Source organism: Acipenser ruthenus, chromosome 4 (assembly GCF_902713425.1).
Source record: "Acipenser ruthenus chromosome 4, fAciRut3.2 maternal haplotype, whole genome shotgun sequence".
In the NCBI taxonomy this organism is placed as follows: domain Eukaryota; kingdom Metazoa; phylum Chordata; class Actinopteri; order Acipenseriformes; family Acipenseridae; genus Acipenser; species Acipenser ruthenus.
In genome coordinates, this window is record NC_081192.1 from 10,279,614 (window position 1) to 10,294,698 (window position 15,085).

The window sequence follows — 15,085 nt, forward strand, 5'->3', positions numbered from 1 at the left end:
TTAAATGTACATCTTTGGAACCATTATTATTATTATTATTATTATTATTATTATTATTATTATTATTATTATTATTATTATTATTTTGTAGTTAAATATATTTAATAGGATTAAAGACTGACACATCACAAGATATATACTGTACAACAAAGTGGTGATTCTTAGCTCTGGTACTATGTGGATGGTATTAAGTTACAAGTCAGTTGACTAACTGCACGTAACTAATCTTTTGACAAAAACACCTCAAAAGGAACAAGCTTTTTTTATCTATAAATAGAGCTTGTCATTTTTGGAATGAGACCTAACAAGTTATTTTTATTTAAGAATGTTTTAGTCAAAAGCTGTTTTTGTATGTGTAGCTGTGCATAACTATGGGCTTCATATTGTTTTGGTTCCCCGTGGTTCCACATCGGCTAGACAAAACAGCATAAGTGGTTATGCTCAAGCACGTATTTTGCCAGCCCTGTAAATATAAGAGTAAGAAAACCAGATGGTTAAGATAATCTGTATGTTCCTGGCTTTAAAAGCATTTATCTGAAGCTATAATTTAAACTCACTTCCCTGGATATGACCTTGATTCAGTTAGTTATAGTCCTAGAATAAATATTGATTCAAATGAAGCTGCGTCATATAAGAATTATTACTGAGCATAGCTGACTCCTGGCCACAGTCTCACAGTAATGGTTTTGCCTGAGTCACTCTCTGGGAGAGAATTTATAAAACATATTAAATGTGAACCTGGGAGACAAATAACCGCTGCTGAAATCAATACCTGCCATTTAACTTTCATTCCTTTAAACCACATGGCACTGAAGCTGCATTCTCATCAGGTTTCTTTTGCGCTTCATTACACTAATTATGTTATAGTTTGTATTCAAAATATGAAGTTAATTAAAGTTGGATGTAGGCTTAGTAGAGATTCAAGCCATTAAAATGTGTAGTACTGTAGTAGAGAATAGCGACATTCTTTTTATGTTGTTGCACAGACCAATTCTAACATAAAACCAAAAGGCATTTTAAAATGCATTCCTTGTTGAAGAAGAACCATATAGTAGATTCTGATCAATTCACCGTGTAACAAATTTTTTATTTTTTTTTTTGGTTCCTGGGTAGTAAGTGTTATTTCCTAATTGCTTATGCCTCAGAAGTATAGAAAATGGCTATTATTCCCCACAGACTTTGCTTTTGTGACCAGGAAAGTGATATTTTGAAATGTACCTATTTTCCAGAACATTCCAGATAGATTCAGTGCTGGGTGAAATAAATGTATTTTTGTAGGATGGTACAGAGGGGAAAAGAGAGCCATGAAGTTCGCTATCCCAAGAATTTGGCGGGAACCCACTGACCACTCAAGCAACTGCTACTTCTGCATGGTGGACCCTTCCAAACATCGGACTGGCAAGAATGCACCTGCTATCACGTATCTGGACCTTCCTTCATCCATCGCCCCGTTGCCACACTACCATGAGCTCCCCGTACCCACTCCTCCGGAGAGAGAGCAGCGGTCTTTAGAAGAGAGCAGCAAGTCAGAGAGCGAGGAAGATGTTGTAGATCCAGATGACAATTTCAGAGGTGGAGCTAAGGAGAGAAACCCATACTACCCCAACCAAAAAGACCTCAACGACTTGATTAGAGATCTTGGTCTCACCAAGTCCAATGCCGAGCTTTTGACGTCTAGGCTCAAGCAGTGGAACTTGTTGGATGAAAGTGTGCAAGTCGCAGATCAGAGGAAGCGTCACCAACCTTTTTCCAGCTTCTTCACCCGTCAAGATGGGCTCTGCTTCTGCCACAATGTGACCAGTCTGTTCGAGGCAATCGGAATCGCCTGTAACCAGAATGAGTGGCGCCTCTTCATTGACAGCTCATCCAGGAGCCTCAAAGCCGTGCTGCTCCATAATGGTAACAAGTACCCGTCTCTTCCCCTGGCTCACTCGGTGCACCTCAAAGAGGATTACAATAGCATCAAGACCTTGCTGGACGCCTTGAAGTATGATGAGTACGGCTGGGAGGTCATAAGAGACTTCAAAATGGTGGCATTCCTGATGGGTCTCCAAGGCGGTTTTACCAAGTTTCCCTGCTATCTTTGCCTTTGGGACAGCAGGGACACCAAGGCGCACTACCACAGGCGGGACTGGCCACAGCGGACCGAGTTCTCTGTGGGGAGGAACAACGTCAAGTGGGAGCCACTGGTGGACCCCCGGAAGGTGCTGATGCCACCACTGCACATCAAATTGGGCCTTATGAAACAATTTGTCAGAGCTCTAGATAAGGAGTCGGCAGCCTTCAAGTACCTTCAAGACTTCTTCCCTAAGCTGTCTGAGGCAAAGGTCAAAGCCGGTGTCTTTGTCGGACCACAGATAAAGAAAGTCCTGGAGTGCAATGAATTCCCCAAGAAGCTCACTAGTAAGGTGAAAGCGGCTTGGAACAGCTTTGTCGCAGTGGTTCGGGGCTTCCTGGGCAATCACAAGGCCGAAAACTATGTGGAGCTGGTTGAGACTCTGGTGAAGAACTACGGCACAATGGGCTGTAGGATGTCCCTCAAAGTCCATATCCTTGATGCTCATCTTGATAAATTCAAGGAGAACATGGGAGCGTACTCGGAGGAGCAAGGCGAGCGCTTCCACCAGGATACACTGGACTTTGAACGCCGCTACCAAGGACAGTATAACAAGAACATGATGGGAGACTACATTTGGGGGCTGATTCGTGAAAGTGATTTACAGTATAATCGTAAATCTCGAAAAACTACTCACTTTTAAATCTTTTGTAGTCATTTTTGTATTACTTTAGTATAAATACATGTTAATTTGGATTCATGGATTCATTTGGATTGGATTTTTTTTTTTCTGACTTTATGTGAACGAAAAGACACATTCGCCCGTTTTCTCATTGGAAATAGGTACATTTCAAAATATCACTGTTCTGGTCACAAAAGCAAAGTTTGTGGGGAATAATAGCCATTTTCTATACTTTTGAGGCATAAGCAATTAGGAAATAACACTTACTACCCAGGAACAAAAATTGTGTTACATAGTGTTATGCATGCATATATAGGTTGTTTAATAAGCAAACTATTGTAAAAACAAAATTATTACTGCTTTTTACTTCATATGGTGTATTTATTAATTGCCCTGTAAATAAATTAATTAACCTAGGAATGCACATTTCAATAGAGGCTGTTTTTTCAATCATTTTTAAAGATGTAATAAAAAGAGTCAAATTAGAACAGTCATATAAAGATATGTGTTTTTAAAAAATGGTTAACAATTGGAACCTTTATTTTTTAATATGTCAGGTTTATCCCAGACATTTGTATGCTAATACTGAATCAAGAAGTGACCCTATGCTCTATATATCACATGCAAGGGAAACCACTGTTTGGCAGAAAATATGAAACTCAACAGCAATTGTGTTAATAAAAACAAAGCTGTTTTCTAGGTTGTATAGTGCATCACTTTTGAGCAGGTATTTGCTCAAAACCTACTGTTTATTTTCTTTAGTTTGTCTGTTTCTTAGTCATGTCATGTGTACACTGTATTTATCCACCTTTATTTACTTGTCTCTTTGATGTGTGATTTGTGCCCTGTGGCAAATGTCAATTTTCTCTGGTGGTAGGCTGACTTTGTCTTTCCCAGTTCCCAATATGTGCAGTTTTGCTCTCACATGCAATGTCTTTGCTTGGCTTTTCAAAGTAATATACTTACTACTCTAACCACATTGGGGTTTATATACACAATGTTTCATTCTCTACTGCAGTGTCTTCTGCAATCACTCATGTTTTATAACTTCTAGTAATGGGTCTGTCTCAGCGAGAGCAAGTTAGAATAGATCATCCTTTAGATTTAAAATACAACTTAGTCAAACATTAACTAAAAAAGGTGTGTTGTTGCTTGGTATTTATTTAACAGTTTTATGCTCTTTTAGTATTCTTTTACTTGTGTACTAATGCATTTAGTGTGAGATGGGCACACTGCAGAAAGGATTTCTCTGTTATTCAGCACTCAGAAATCTAGTAGCTGCTGTAGGCCTGTATAACATGTGGCCCACAGATGCAGAATGACTGGCAATCAGTTGCATCTCACTAATGAAAATGTACAGTCCAGGTCGAGAATGTTGAAAATAACCATTAGGATTATGTCATTTCAAATATGTTTTGGATGTGTGACATTTCTGCTGGTTAAAATGTAAATTGTTTTCTTTGTTTAATAGTTTTAAGATATACCAGTCCTGTACACAAACATCACACCAAGAAACATTTTAATTGTATTTGTTTCTTTTACCAGCCCTTAAGTCTCAATTCGCTGTTTTTGGTTGTTTTGTTTTTTTAGCAGTGAACTCATTGTATAGCAAAGCCAGAGCAAAAACAAAACTTATGTCTGCGTGACAAGCAACACATGCTGTTCTTTAAACAACTGTGTTTATATTACTTTCTTCCTGGTGTGCTGGTGATGTTCCTGTAACACCAGCAGTGGAAACATTCCCTTCTCGGGTTTCACTCATATAAGGACAAGATATAATCACATAATAAACACATTACGTGGAGGTTTCACTTTACACTTCTACCAGTCCAAAGTCTGAAAGATTATTCACCCTTGAACAGGCATGGCTCCACGTTCATAGCATGGGGGAGGGGGTATTTGTAATCATTCCACAGTTAAGCACTGTCATTCAGTACAATAAAAACAAAATGCAATAGACTCTAGAGAAGGGTGTTACACTTTCAACTGAAGTTCACTACGTGGATAAATATGGGAGGTAGAGCCCAACATACAGAGACTATTGCAATGGTGGTGAAAGAGAGACAGGGAAGAAAAAGCAACACAGACAAGAAAAATGAGCCATACTCCCTGGCTTTCAATAGGAAGATTAGTCAGTGGTGAAGGGGACAAAGAATCCAGCATATTGACTTTGTGAGCATTTGCTTTTTTAAAAGCAGCTATGGGGCACATCCTCATGTTTTATGGGCGGCTTAAAGAATGGATTGTTCTGTTCTGGGAAACCTGTTTGTTCACTGATGAAACAATCAAAACAATCCAATTGCAGTTGTATTGTAGCCGTTTTGTTTTAAAACACAAATGAGTTTGGTGACTATTACTTTTTTGGTAAAAGAGTAATGAGAAAAGTAAAAGACATTTGTGATTAAGATCATTTATAGAGTGTGGCCTAACCTATGAGCATTGAGAACATCTCTCAGTCTTTTACCTTTGACGATAAAAGGATTGTGATGACAGGTTGATTAGTACTGCACCCGAGGTTGAGAGCTATGTCCTTGGGGTTGCGGCAGTGGACAAGGAGGTAATTGAGTACACGATTAGAAATAAGACTGGAATAGGAGCTAATTAAAATGGTGCCCAATAGAAGAGTGGTATTGCCATAATGCTTCCAGAACAATGCTCTAGCGTCTAATTTAAAATACAGGACTTTAATCACATAGAGAGGGACATAATCGGTAGCTTCTTTGAAGAAATAATAATCACAGAAAACATTTACACTTTTACAGGTAAATAAAACACAACATAGCTTATTTTATTTAAAGAACAGTGTAAAATGATCATAATGACATTGCTGCCACAGACAATGGGGTATATTAGTGGCAGATATAAGTATTGCTACTCCTTATGGTGTTTATGTCACTAAATAAAAATGTTATTAAGATCTTCCACAGAATAAATTATTACAATAGACCCCAATAACTTAGTGAGGCCTGTTTTATCAATCTAAACAGGGGCAGATCTTAATTTCTCCACTCTTTAAATTTATGTTAATCATTACTGTGTTTTCCCCTTGGGATTATTTATTGACCCACTTATTAAAAATAAAGTGAAAAATCAGGTTTCAGGGGCGGCAGTATTTATATCCTCTACTGGTTTAGGCAAATATGTCAGTCAGTATCCTTAAGAACTGGTAGCCTTTCTTCCGAAATTGAAGGGGTGTACAGTATGCCGACTTTAAGAAATGTTTTTAAGCTGGTGGAAAATTATACACAAAAATGTAGTTAAATTTATTTGCACATTGAACTGGGCCCTAAATATGTCAATGTCTTTCTTGTTTCAAAAACCTTTGTTGGTGCCCTCTTTCATTCTCTACTGCAGTGTCTTCTCCAATCATTATCACTCATGTTTTATAACTACTAGTAATGGGTCTGTCTCAGCGAGAGCAAGTTAGAATATATCATTGTTTAGATTTAAAATACAACTTAGTCAAATATTAACTAAAAAAAGGTGTGTGTGTTCATAGCAATAGCAATTTTGATTACCTCTGCCTTTGACGTTATATTTGTAGTCTCTTATAAACTGCTTTACACCACAAACAACCCATAGGATGTGGACCACTGGTGTGTGTTTTCATTAGTTACTGTTGCATATATTGTAACCAATTACTGTGACAATACAAGCCAATGCAAAACTATACAAATATTCACTTGAACTTTTAGGACCCAATATAGTTAGGAGTTTAGAAAACTAAAAGGTCGCACATAAAAACAGCATGTGTTGAGCAATATTATTATTGAATTGGATTATTATTAGATTTAATTTACACATCATTATTGATGTCAACATCAGAAAGTATGCACAAGTATGTCAGTTCATGTTACAGACTGATGTACGTGTGGCTATTCTGCATGTGTTAACTAGTAAAGATTGTTGTCACAAGTGCTTCCCACATTGATTGCAACGCAGATTCATCTGCGTTCGCCCTATTAAACTTACAAACCCTGATTGAGATGGATATAAAAAGGAATGGAAACCACAAACAAGAGTCAGGGGAACGGAAGGAGATGGGACCGGGGGGAACAGAAGGAGACGGGACCGGGGGAATGGAAGGAGACGGGACCGGGGGAATGGAAGGAGAAGGAGACGGGACCGGGGGGAATGGAAGGAGACAGGACCGGGGGGAATGGAAGGAAACGGGAGGTCAGGGGAACGGAAGGAGACGGGACCGGGGGGAAAGGAAGGAGACTGGACCGGGGGAATGGAAGGAGAAGGAGACGGGACCGGGGGGAACAGAAGGAGACGGGACCGGGGGAATGGAAGGAGAAGGAGACGGGACCGGGGGGAATGGAAGGAGAAGGAGACGGGACCGGGGGGAATGGAAGGAGAAGGAGACGGGACTGGGGGGAATGGAAGGAGAAGGAGACGGGACCGGGGGGAACGGAAGGAGAAGGAGACAGGACTGGGGGGAATGGCAGGAGATGGGAGGTCGGGGGAACGGAAGGAGAAGGAGACGGGACCGGGGGGATTGGAAGGAGATGGGACCGGGGGAATGGAAGGAGATGAGACCGGGGGAACGGAAGGAGAAGGAGACGGGACCGGGGGGATCGGAAGGAGACAGGACCAGGGGGATCGGAAGGAGACGGGACCGGGGGGAATGGAAGGAGACGGGACCGGGGGGGTCGGAAGGAGACGGGACCGGGGGAACGGAAGGAGACGGGACCGGGGGGATCGGAAGGAGACGGGACCGGGGGAATGGAAGGAGAAGGAGACGGGACCGGGGGAACGGAAGGAGACGGGACCAGGGGGATCGGAAGGAGACGGGACCGGGGGAATGGAAGGAGAAGGAGACGGGACCGGGGGGAATGGAAGGAGACAGGACCAGGGGGATCGGAAGGAGGCGGGACCGGGGGGATCGGAAGGAGACGGGACCGGGGGGAACGGAAGGAGATGAGACCGGGGGAATGGAAGGAGAAGGAGACGGGACCGGGGGGATCGGAAGGAGACAGGACCAGGGGGATCGGAAGGAGGCGGGACCGGGGGGATCGGAATGGGACGGGACCGGGGGGATCGGAAGGAGACGGGACCGGGGGGAACGGAAGGAGATGAGACCGGGGGAATGGAAGGAGAAGGAGACGGGACCGGGGGGATCGGAAGGAGACAGGACCAGGGGGAATGGAAGAAGAAGGAGACGGGACCGGGGGGATCGGAAGGAGACAGGACCAGGGGGATCGGAAGGAGGCGGGACCGGGGGGAATGGAAGAAGAAGGAGGCGGGACCGGGGGGAATGGAAGAAGAAGGAGACGGGACCGGGGGGATCGGAAGGAGACGGGACCGGGGGGAATGGAAGAAGAAGGAGACGGGACCGGGGGATCGGAAGGAGACGGGACCGGGGGGAATGGAAGAAGAAGGAGACGGGACCGGGGGGATCGGAAGGAGACAGGACCAGGGGGATCGGAAGGAGGCGGGACCGGGGGGATCGGAACGGGACGGGACCGGGGGGATCGGAAGGAGACGGGACCGGGGGAATGGAAGGAGAAGGAGACGGGACCGGGGGAATGGAAGGAGAAGGAGACGGGACCGGGGGGAATGGAAGAAGAAGGAGACGGGACCAGGGGGATCGGAAGGAGACAGGACCAGGGGGATCGGAAGGAGATGAGACCGGGGGGAACGGAAGGAGACAGGACCGGGGGAATGGAAGGAGAAGGAGACGGGACCGGGGGGAATGGAAGGAGACGGGACCGGAGGGAAAGGAAGGAGTCGGGACCGGGGGAATCAGAAGGAGACGGGACCGGAGGGAACGGAAGGAGACGGGACTTACCTTTGCAAGAGGTGGCAGTTGTTCCAAAAAGCTCCGGTAATAGGATACCTGGAAAGGAGAAAGAAATTAAAACAAGGACGGACATTTGACAGCATCGACAAGCAAAAGTTAAGTACTGTCGCCTATGTTGATGGGATAATACCGGCAGATATATTTGTGCTATAGAGAAGTGCAATGCGCCTCTTTTCTGTTTGTTTCCCTGTTCTCTAGTGGAAGCTGTTATTATTTTCTTGACTGCTATGGGATCAGTATTGCCGAAACACATATTAAATCGGATGAGTTTTTTTATTGTATTTTTGCACAGGTAGCCGAATGATTTAATAATTAAGAAGTATAATAAAGTGGACTTTTAAATAGGGACGTGCAATATAATGATGGCTGCTGCTTAGAATGGTTTCCTTGTTTTTTTGCAAAGCGTTTTTTGAGACACACCAAATGACTGAAATGACTGAAATGACTGAGGGAAAGCTTTTTTTTTTGAGGAGCGCTACTGATTCGCTGACGGAGTCTGTTGGAAGGCGCGGGCGTGGCTTGTGGACTGGCTCACTAGCCTGGATTATAAATTGCTCTGCTTTCTGAGCTGGAGGATACTGGAGACGTGAGGGCTTCTGTGGATTGGTCTGAAGGGGGCAGACTTAGGACAGCTGCAAGTGACTTAAGTATCATAGTCTAATAGAAAAACCTGAGTGGATTGTGCGTTTATTATTTATATACGGTATATATTTTTTTTAATATCTTTTTTCTATATTTTGTTTGGTTTCTGTATATTTGTGCTTTTGTTATTTTACCTGAATTATTTGTTTCTTATTTGATGCCAGCTTAATTGTGATGTTTATTGTAGTAAGTAAAAGAGGGACATTTCTCAAATAAATGATATGAGTATTTATACTTACCTCTGTGTTGATTTTGTGTGCTCCTTTGGGTGGTCCAGGTGGCAAATCTGTGTGTTAAAAACCTGTAAAGCAAAGTATAAGCAAAAGTTATTGGTGAATACTTACCTGTGACATTATTTTCTGGCGTAGTTTGGCAGGATACCTGATTTAGCTACACAGGCCAGTACAATGAGCATACAGGGTCCCCCAGCGGTAGTGCCCCCAGCAAGGGAAGCTGAGGCACCCCCAGTAGTGCAGGAAGTGAAAGCAAATCCCTCAATAGTAACTACTACGATAATGCCTTGGATGATGGGGGCTTCCTGGATTCCAAAATTTAAAGGATTAGATAATGAAATGAGGTTTGGGGAATGGCAGGCCCAGTTTAGGGCAATGATTAGATCCCTAAATGTAACTGATGAACAACAGGCAGACTTTATTATCAATGCCTTAGGGGACACTAAGCAGGAGATGCAAATTGTCCCGGTTGCTGAACATACTAACTCTGCTCAAGTTTAATGTTTTGGAAGAACTTTATGGAGATCGGACTTTCCTGGCACAGCTCCGTTCACGTTTTTTTGGCTGCAGACAAACTGAGACCGAGATTATTGGGGCCTATACCCTCCATCTGTGGGAATTGTTCCATCGGGTCCACCAGAGAGGATCGCCAGACTTGGAGATGTTGGACTGCGTGATCAATGAATTCTGGGCTTAAACCCGGGTACAACAAGGCAATAACTGCAGCGCCAACTTTGACGTAACCCTGCTATGGCTTGGCAGGAGAGCCGCGTCTTGGAGGAAGAAGAATGCGGGCCCCTGGGAGCAATGAATTGTGCTTTGGTTAGGGGGGCCCAGATTGCTCCGACACCTCCAAGCTTGGAAAAAGGAAGTTCGCACGGAATTATTTGCTGAAGTACAGGGTACATTTTCTGAACATACTAATACCCTCTCTTATGAAATTAAGGCACAGATGCAGTCCTAGATAGCCCCCCCCCCACTCCCAAATTGGCCAGAGGGAAGGCGTCCCACCCCCAGGGAGCAGTTTCAGCGCCCTGAATGTTTTGCACTGGAGTATCGCTGGGATGAAGATGGACGATCAATCTGCCACTGCTGTGGGCGTAGTGGACATATTGGCCAATGGTGTTCCCAGAATGCCCGGGAGTGGAGGTTGAGATTGGGGGCGTTCGAGTACCCTGTCTGTTGGATACAGGTTCACACGTAACTATTTTCAGTGAAACCTTTTTTCAAAAGTGGCTGAAGAACCAGGGCAGGCAAGACCCAGCTCAGATTGATTGGCTGACTTTGCGTGTGGCCAATGGGCTTAAAATCCCATATGTTGGCTATGCTGTGTTGGACTTTGTCATAGGTGGGGTGCAAGTAGCAGAACAGGGTGTTGTTCTAGTAAAGGATGAATGCCTGGGAGCTGAGAAGGGCATCCTAGGCATGGACATGATCGCAGCATGTTGGAAAGACGTCTTTAGGGGTGTACCACTACAACATACTTGCTTTACGGCCACCATTGGACCTGAGCGATGGAAGGAGTGGGATCGAGCTGTTGCCGATTGCAGAAAGGTCGAAGCAGGGCGGTTTAGTGAGGAGACTAGGACAACGGTATGGTTGGCACAGGTGCGAGGGCCAGCCTCTAGACAATCCTATTGTGCTATCCTGGAGCCAGATGACGAAACTGTCGAGTGGCAAGTCGCCCAAGCCGTGGTGCAGATAGAGGGAAACCATTGCCCTGTGTGACTCCGCGATTTGGCCACTTACCTGGTGGAGCTGACCCAGCAGAAGGCCTTGGTTGTTGTCCATGTAGTGGATCCAGCAGAGTTTTTGGAGGGGGGAAGGATGTGGTCTTGACCCCCAAGGAAGCTGGAGTCATTGAGGTCAATATCTGCAGAGCCCAGAGTGAGAACACAACTGAGGTCCCAGAGATGGGCTTAGGGGGTAAAGATTTGACTCCCACTCAAGAAGCGCAATTGGCTGAACTCCTTTGTCGTTGGTCAAAAGTGTTTGCTTCCCACGAATGCCCACTGTTAGCACTGAAGTGGGCCGTGACTAAAAAGGACTACTTGTGGGGGGTAACATTTGTAGTGTTTACGGACAACAACCCACTGGTGCATCTACAGACAGCTAACCTTGGGGCCACGGAACAACGATGAGCAGCCCAACTAGCAAATTTCCAATTTGAATTAAAATACCGTCCAGGTTCGGCGAATGTTAACGCTGATATCCTGTCCCGCCTGCCTGAAGAGACTGAGTGATACCAGGCGATCCAGGGAGAATCCACCCTTAGGATGGAAGAGGAAGGAAGTGAGAAAGTGGGAAATGCTGAGGAAGACATGCCATGGGGACAGTGGCAACAGGAGGATCTGGTGCTAAAGGAGATAGAGGCCCTTCTTGATCAAGGGCCTATGCTTGACAATAAGGTAAAGAGGGCTGCTTCCTTAACCCTGAAACAGGTGCTACAGGAATGGAGCTGGTTGACAAAGCAAGATGGGGACCTGATGCGGGAAGGTGAAGGTGGAAGAGAGCCACCCCAAGATCTCGGTACCTCTAGGGAAGAGACAGATGGTGTGGCAGAAGTATCATCAAGCGCTACATCATGTGAGTGAAGACGTTGTCGGTTATCCAGCGTGGATTCTTCTGGCCCAAAATGGGAGCTGACATCAATAAATGGTCCGCCGAGTGTCCACGCTGTAAGCTGAGCAAACGTAGCCCTGGAGCTCAAGCACCAGTGATGCCTATAGTCACAAGTGCCCCTATGGGGATTGTGGCAATTGATTACTTGTCTTTAGGCCACCCAGGAGATGCACACCCTTACATATTGGTTCTGGTTGATCTGTTTTCCTAGTTTGCTTGGGCTGTCCCAACCAAAGATCAGACTGCCCACACTACTGCAAGGGCCTTGTGGCATACTTTAATCCAGCCGTTTGGATACCCTGAGCGGATTCTTAGCGACAGAGGAGCAACCTTTGAATCGGGACTTGTTCAACAGTTGTGCGTGAAGAGTCGAACCGCCCCCTACCATCCACAGGGGAACGGGGCCTGCGAGCGAATTAATCAGACCTTGATCCACCTGTTGGGTACATTGGTAGCTGATGCATGCCTACAATAATACAGTACATAGTGGTACTGGATTGACCCCCTTTTTTATTATGTTTGGCTGTCATGCTCAACTTCCAGTTAATTTGGCTTTAGGAGTGAAGTCGCAAATTGAGAAGGGGAATCTGGATCAATGGGTGCAAGGGTATCAAGAAACGCTGGCCCGTGCTTAAGACCAAGCGGAGAGGCAAGAAGCAGACAAGTAGCGATATGATCAGAATCGGAGTGCTGTCCCTCTCTTACTAGGAGAACGGGTCCTGGTACACAGTTTCCGGCGTTGTGCACAAGGGAAGTTGGCCAATAGATGGGACAGGCTGCCCTACGTAGTTGGTGCCCTCTTACATCCTGGACATCCTGTGTACCGCCTCCGCCCAGAAGGGAGTGCACCCTTCATAGGAACCATCTTAAGATTTGTACCTTTGATTCGCAAATGCCCGAGTCCGTAAACTGCCCAGATTCCCAGAGGACTGAGTCAGAAGGAGGGGAATGGTTTGGTCAACCGTGGCAAATACAAATCTCCTTGCAACCAGGATTAGATGCCCAAGTAGTGTCATTCGCCCACCCCTAAGGAGACCCCCTGAAGTTGCTGAACAACCTTTTTTCCGACGGTTGCAGAGAGACAATTTGGGTAAGCCCTTCATCGATATAGGGAATGAGAACTATTCTATTATTGCCGGGATGTCAATAGTCAAGCGGGGAGGAATGTCACAAGTGATAAAAATGCAGTGTCATTATTATTATTGTAATTAGGTTGCTGTGTAAAATTTCACTGTGTAATTTGTTTGGTATTGTTTAATTATTATTAGATTTATTGCTAGTGGTTTGCTGTGTAAAATTCACTGTGTGATCTGTTGCAATACTTTTTATATTGTTTGAATTATTGTGTGGATTTGAGTAATGCTTTGTTATGTTGTTTTTCTCTCTTTCACTGAGACGCAGTCAACTGCCACTTGACATTGTGAATGGAATTGCATTTCTCAAATAAATTATATGAGTATTTATACTTACCTCTGTGTTGATTTTGGGTGCTCCTTTGGGTGGTCCAGGTGGCAAATCTGTGTGTTAAGAACCTGTAAAGCAAAGTATAGGCCAAAGTTATTGGTGAATACTTACCTGTGACATTATCATTATTAAAATTCCAGTGTGTGATATCTGATGTGCTCTATATTTTGTGTCAATTAAGCCTGGCATCAGCTTGGTTTATCGCTATAAAAATTCAAGTCAGCCTTGCTGAATAACACCAGAGTAATAAATATTAAAACAGGGCCTGTATGTCAAAGCAGCATGTTTTATTAAACTTGAAGTGCGGAAAAAAAAACTTGCTTTCCCGTAATAGTGTTAGTCTTACGTAGGCTTATCTTTCTACTGAGGATCCAGCATGTATCCGTCCTCGTTACACTGCAGCTGACAGGTAGAGCTAACACAAGCACAATATGTTCTTTTACAGACTTCCTTTCCTCCTTCATAGTACAATCCGGATGTTTGGCATACAACAGCCAAAGGAATTCCCTGAGGCAATGAGAATGCCACGTGCACACAAGAGTGTAGGCCCCATATTACTAACAATAGGCATTTAAACAAATGAATATATTTCTAATTTAAAATCAACTGACATTTTTAAAATACCTACTTGCCGCTTTACACTTTAATAAACAGAACAAAGATATGTTATTTGTTGTATGTTGGCAATCTACAACATATTGTAATACATTAATTAACCCAATACACTACATGTTTCAGTATTTTGCAATAAATGTTTGTCCATAAGGAGAGAAGCAGACTCTGAAAATGGCAAAGCACATGAAACCTAAACTATTAAGAAATTCTGTAAATGTGTATGCTGCAGTGTTGAACTGCAATGAATTTAGCCTGATAAAACATTGCATAAAGCGCAAGAACTGCCAGTGATTGAGCGGAACGTTAGTTCCTCGCACTGAAGCATGAGAACTGCCAGTGACTAGCTATACAGCAAGGATACTTTATGTGTTTTCAGCGTATTGGCGCGGCAAAAGTAAATCCGCTAAAAGCACCATTCCACTTTTAATTTGTAGTTCCCAACACTCTTAGGTGAAATGTGAAAAAAAAAATACCTGTCATTCAGTAAGAGAAATAAGTCGCCAAATTAAGGTAAAAATGTCCTTATCCTTTTTCTCCTAAACTATTTTTTGCAGACCCCAGGCACTTCTGTTTTCAAGTTGCCTAAAATGACAGGTAGATGGATGCTGTTTGCAATTATTGTACTTTTAAATATGTTATAAATGATGATGTTTCCGTGGTTTCATATTAGTTCAGTAAAATAATAAATGTAGCATAATGATTCTGTTAATGGTAAAAGCATATTTTAGGTCTTCCAGGAGGATTAGTGTAATATGACAAATGCATGCTGCTGAATCAACAATAATGTTCAATAAGATTGTTAAGTATATGCAATGTGAATTGAATGCATTGATTGCTAGATTACTATTTCTAGTAATCAGATAATGGTGTTAAATGACAATGAGTATCGTAATGGTGTTAAATGACAATGAGTATTTAATAGTTCTAATGAGTCCTGCTTTCAATGCGCTCTGATGAAGACAACA

General features: G+C 43.7%; 1 protein-coding gene across 1 annotated transcript; it reads left to right on the forward strand.

Moving 5' to 3' along the window:
• The first annotated feature begins 6,724 nt into the window (after nt 1-6,724).
• Nucleotides 6,725-8,572, forward strand: LOC131733445 (protein qua-1-like). The gene has a single exon (XM_059021173.1). It carries the CDS (start codon nt 6,725-6,727, stop codon nt 8,570-8,572), a length of 1,848 nt encoding a protein of 615 aa, XP_058877156.1.
• Nucleotides 8,573-15,085: the final 6,513 nt, after the last annotated feature.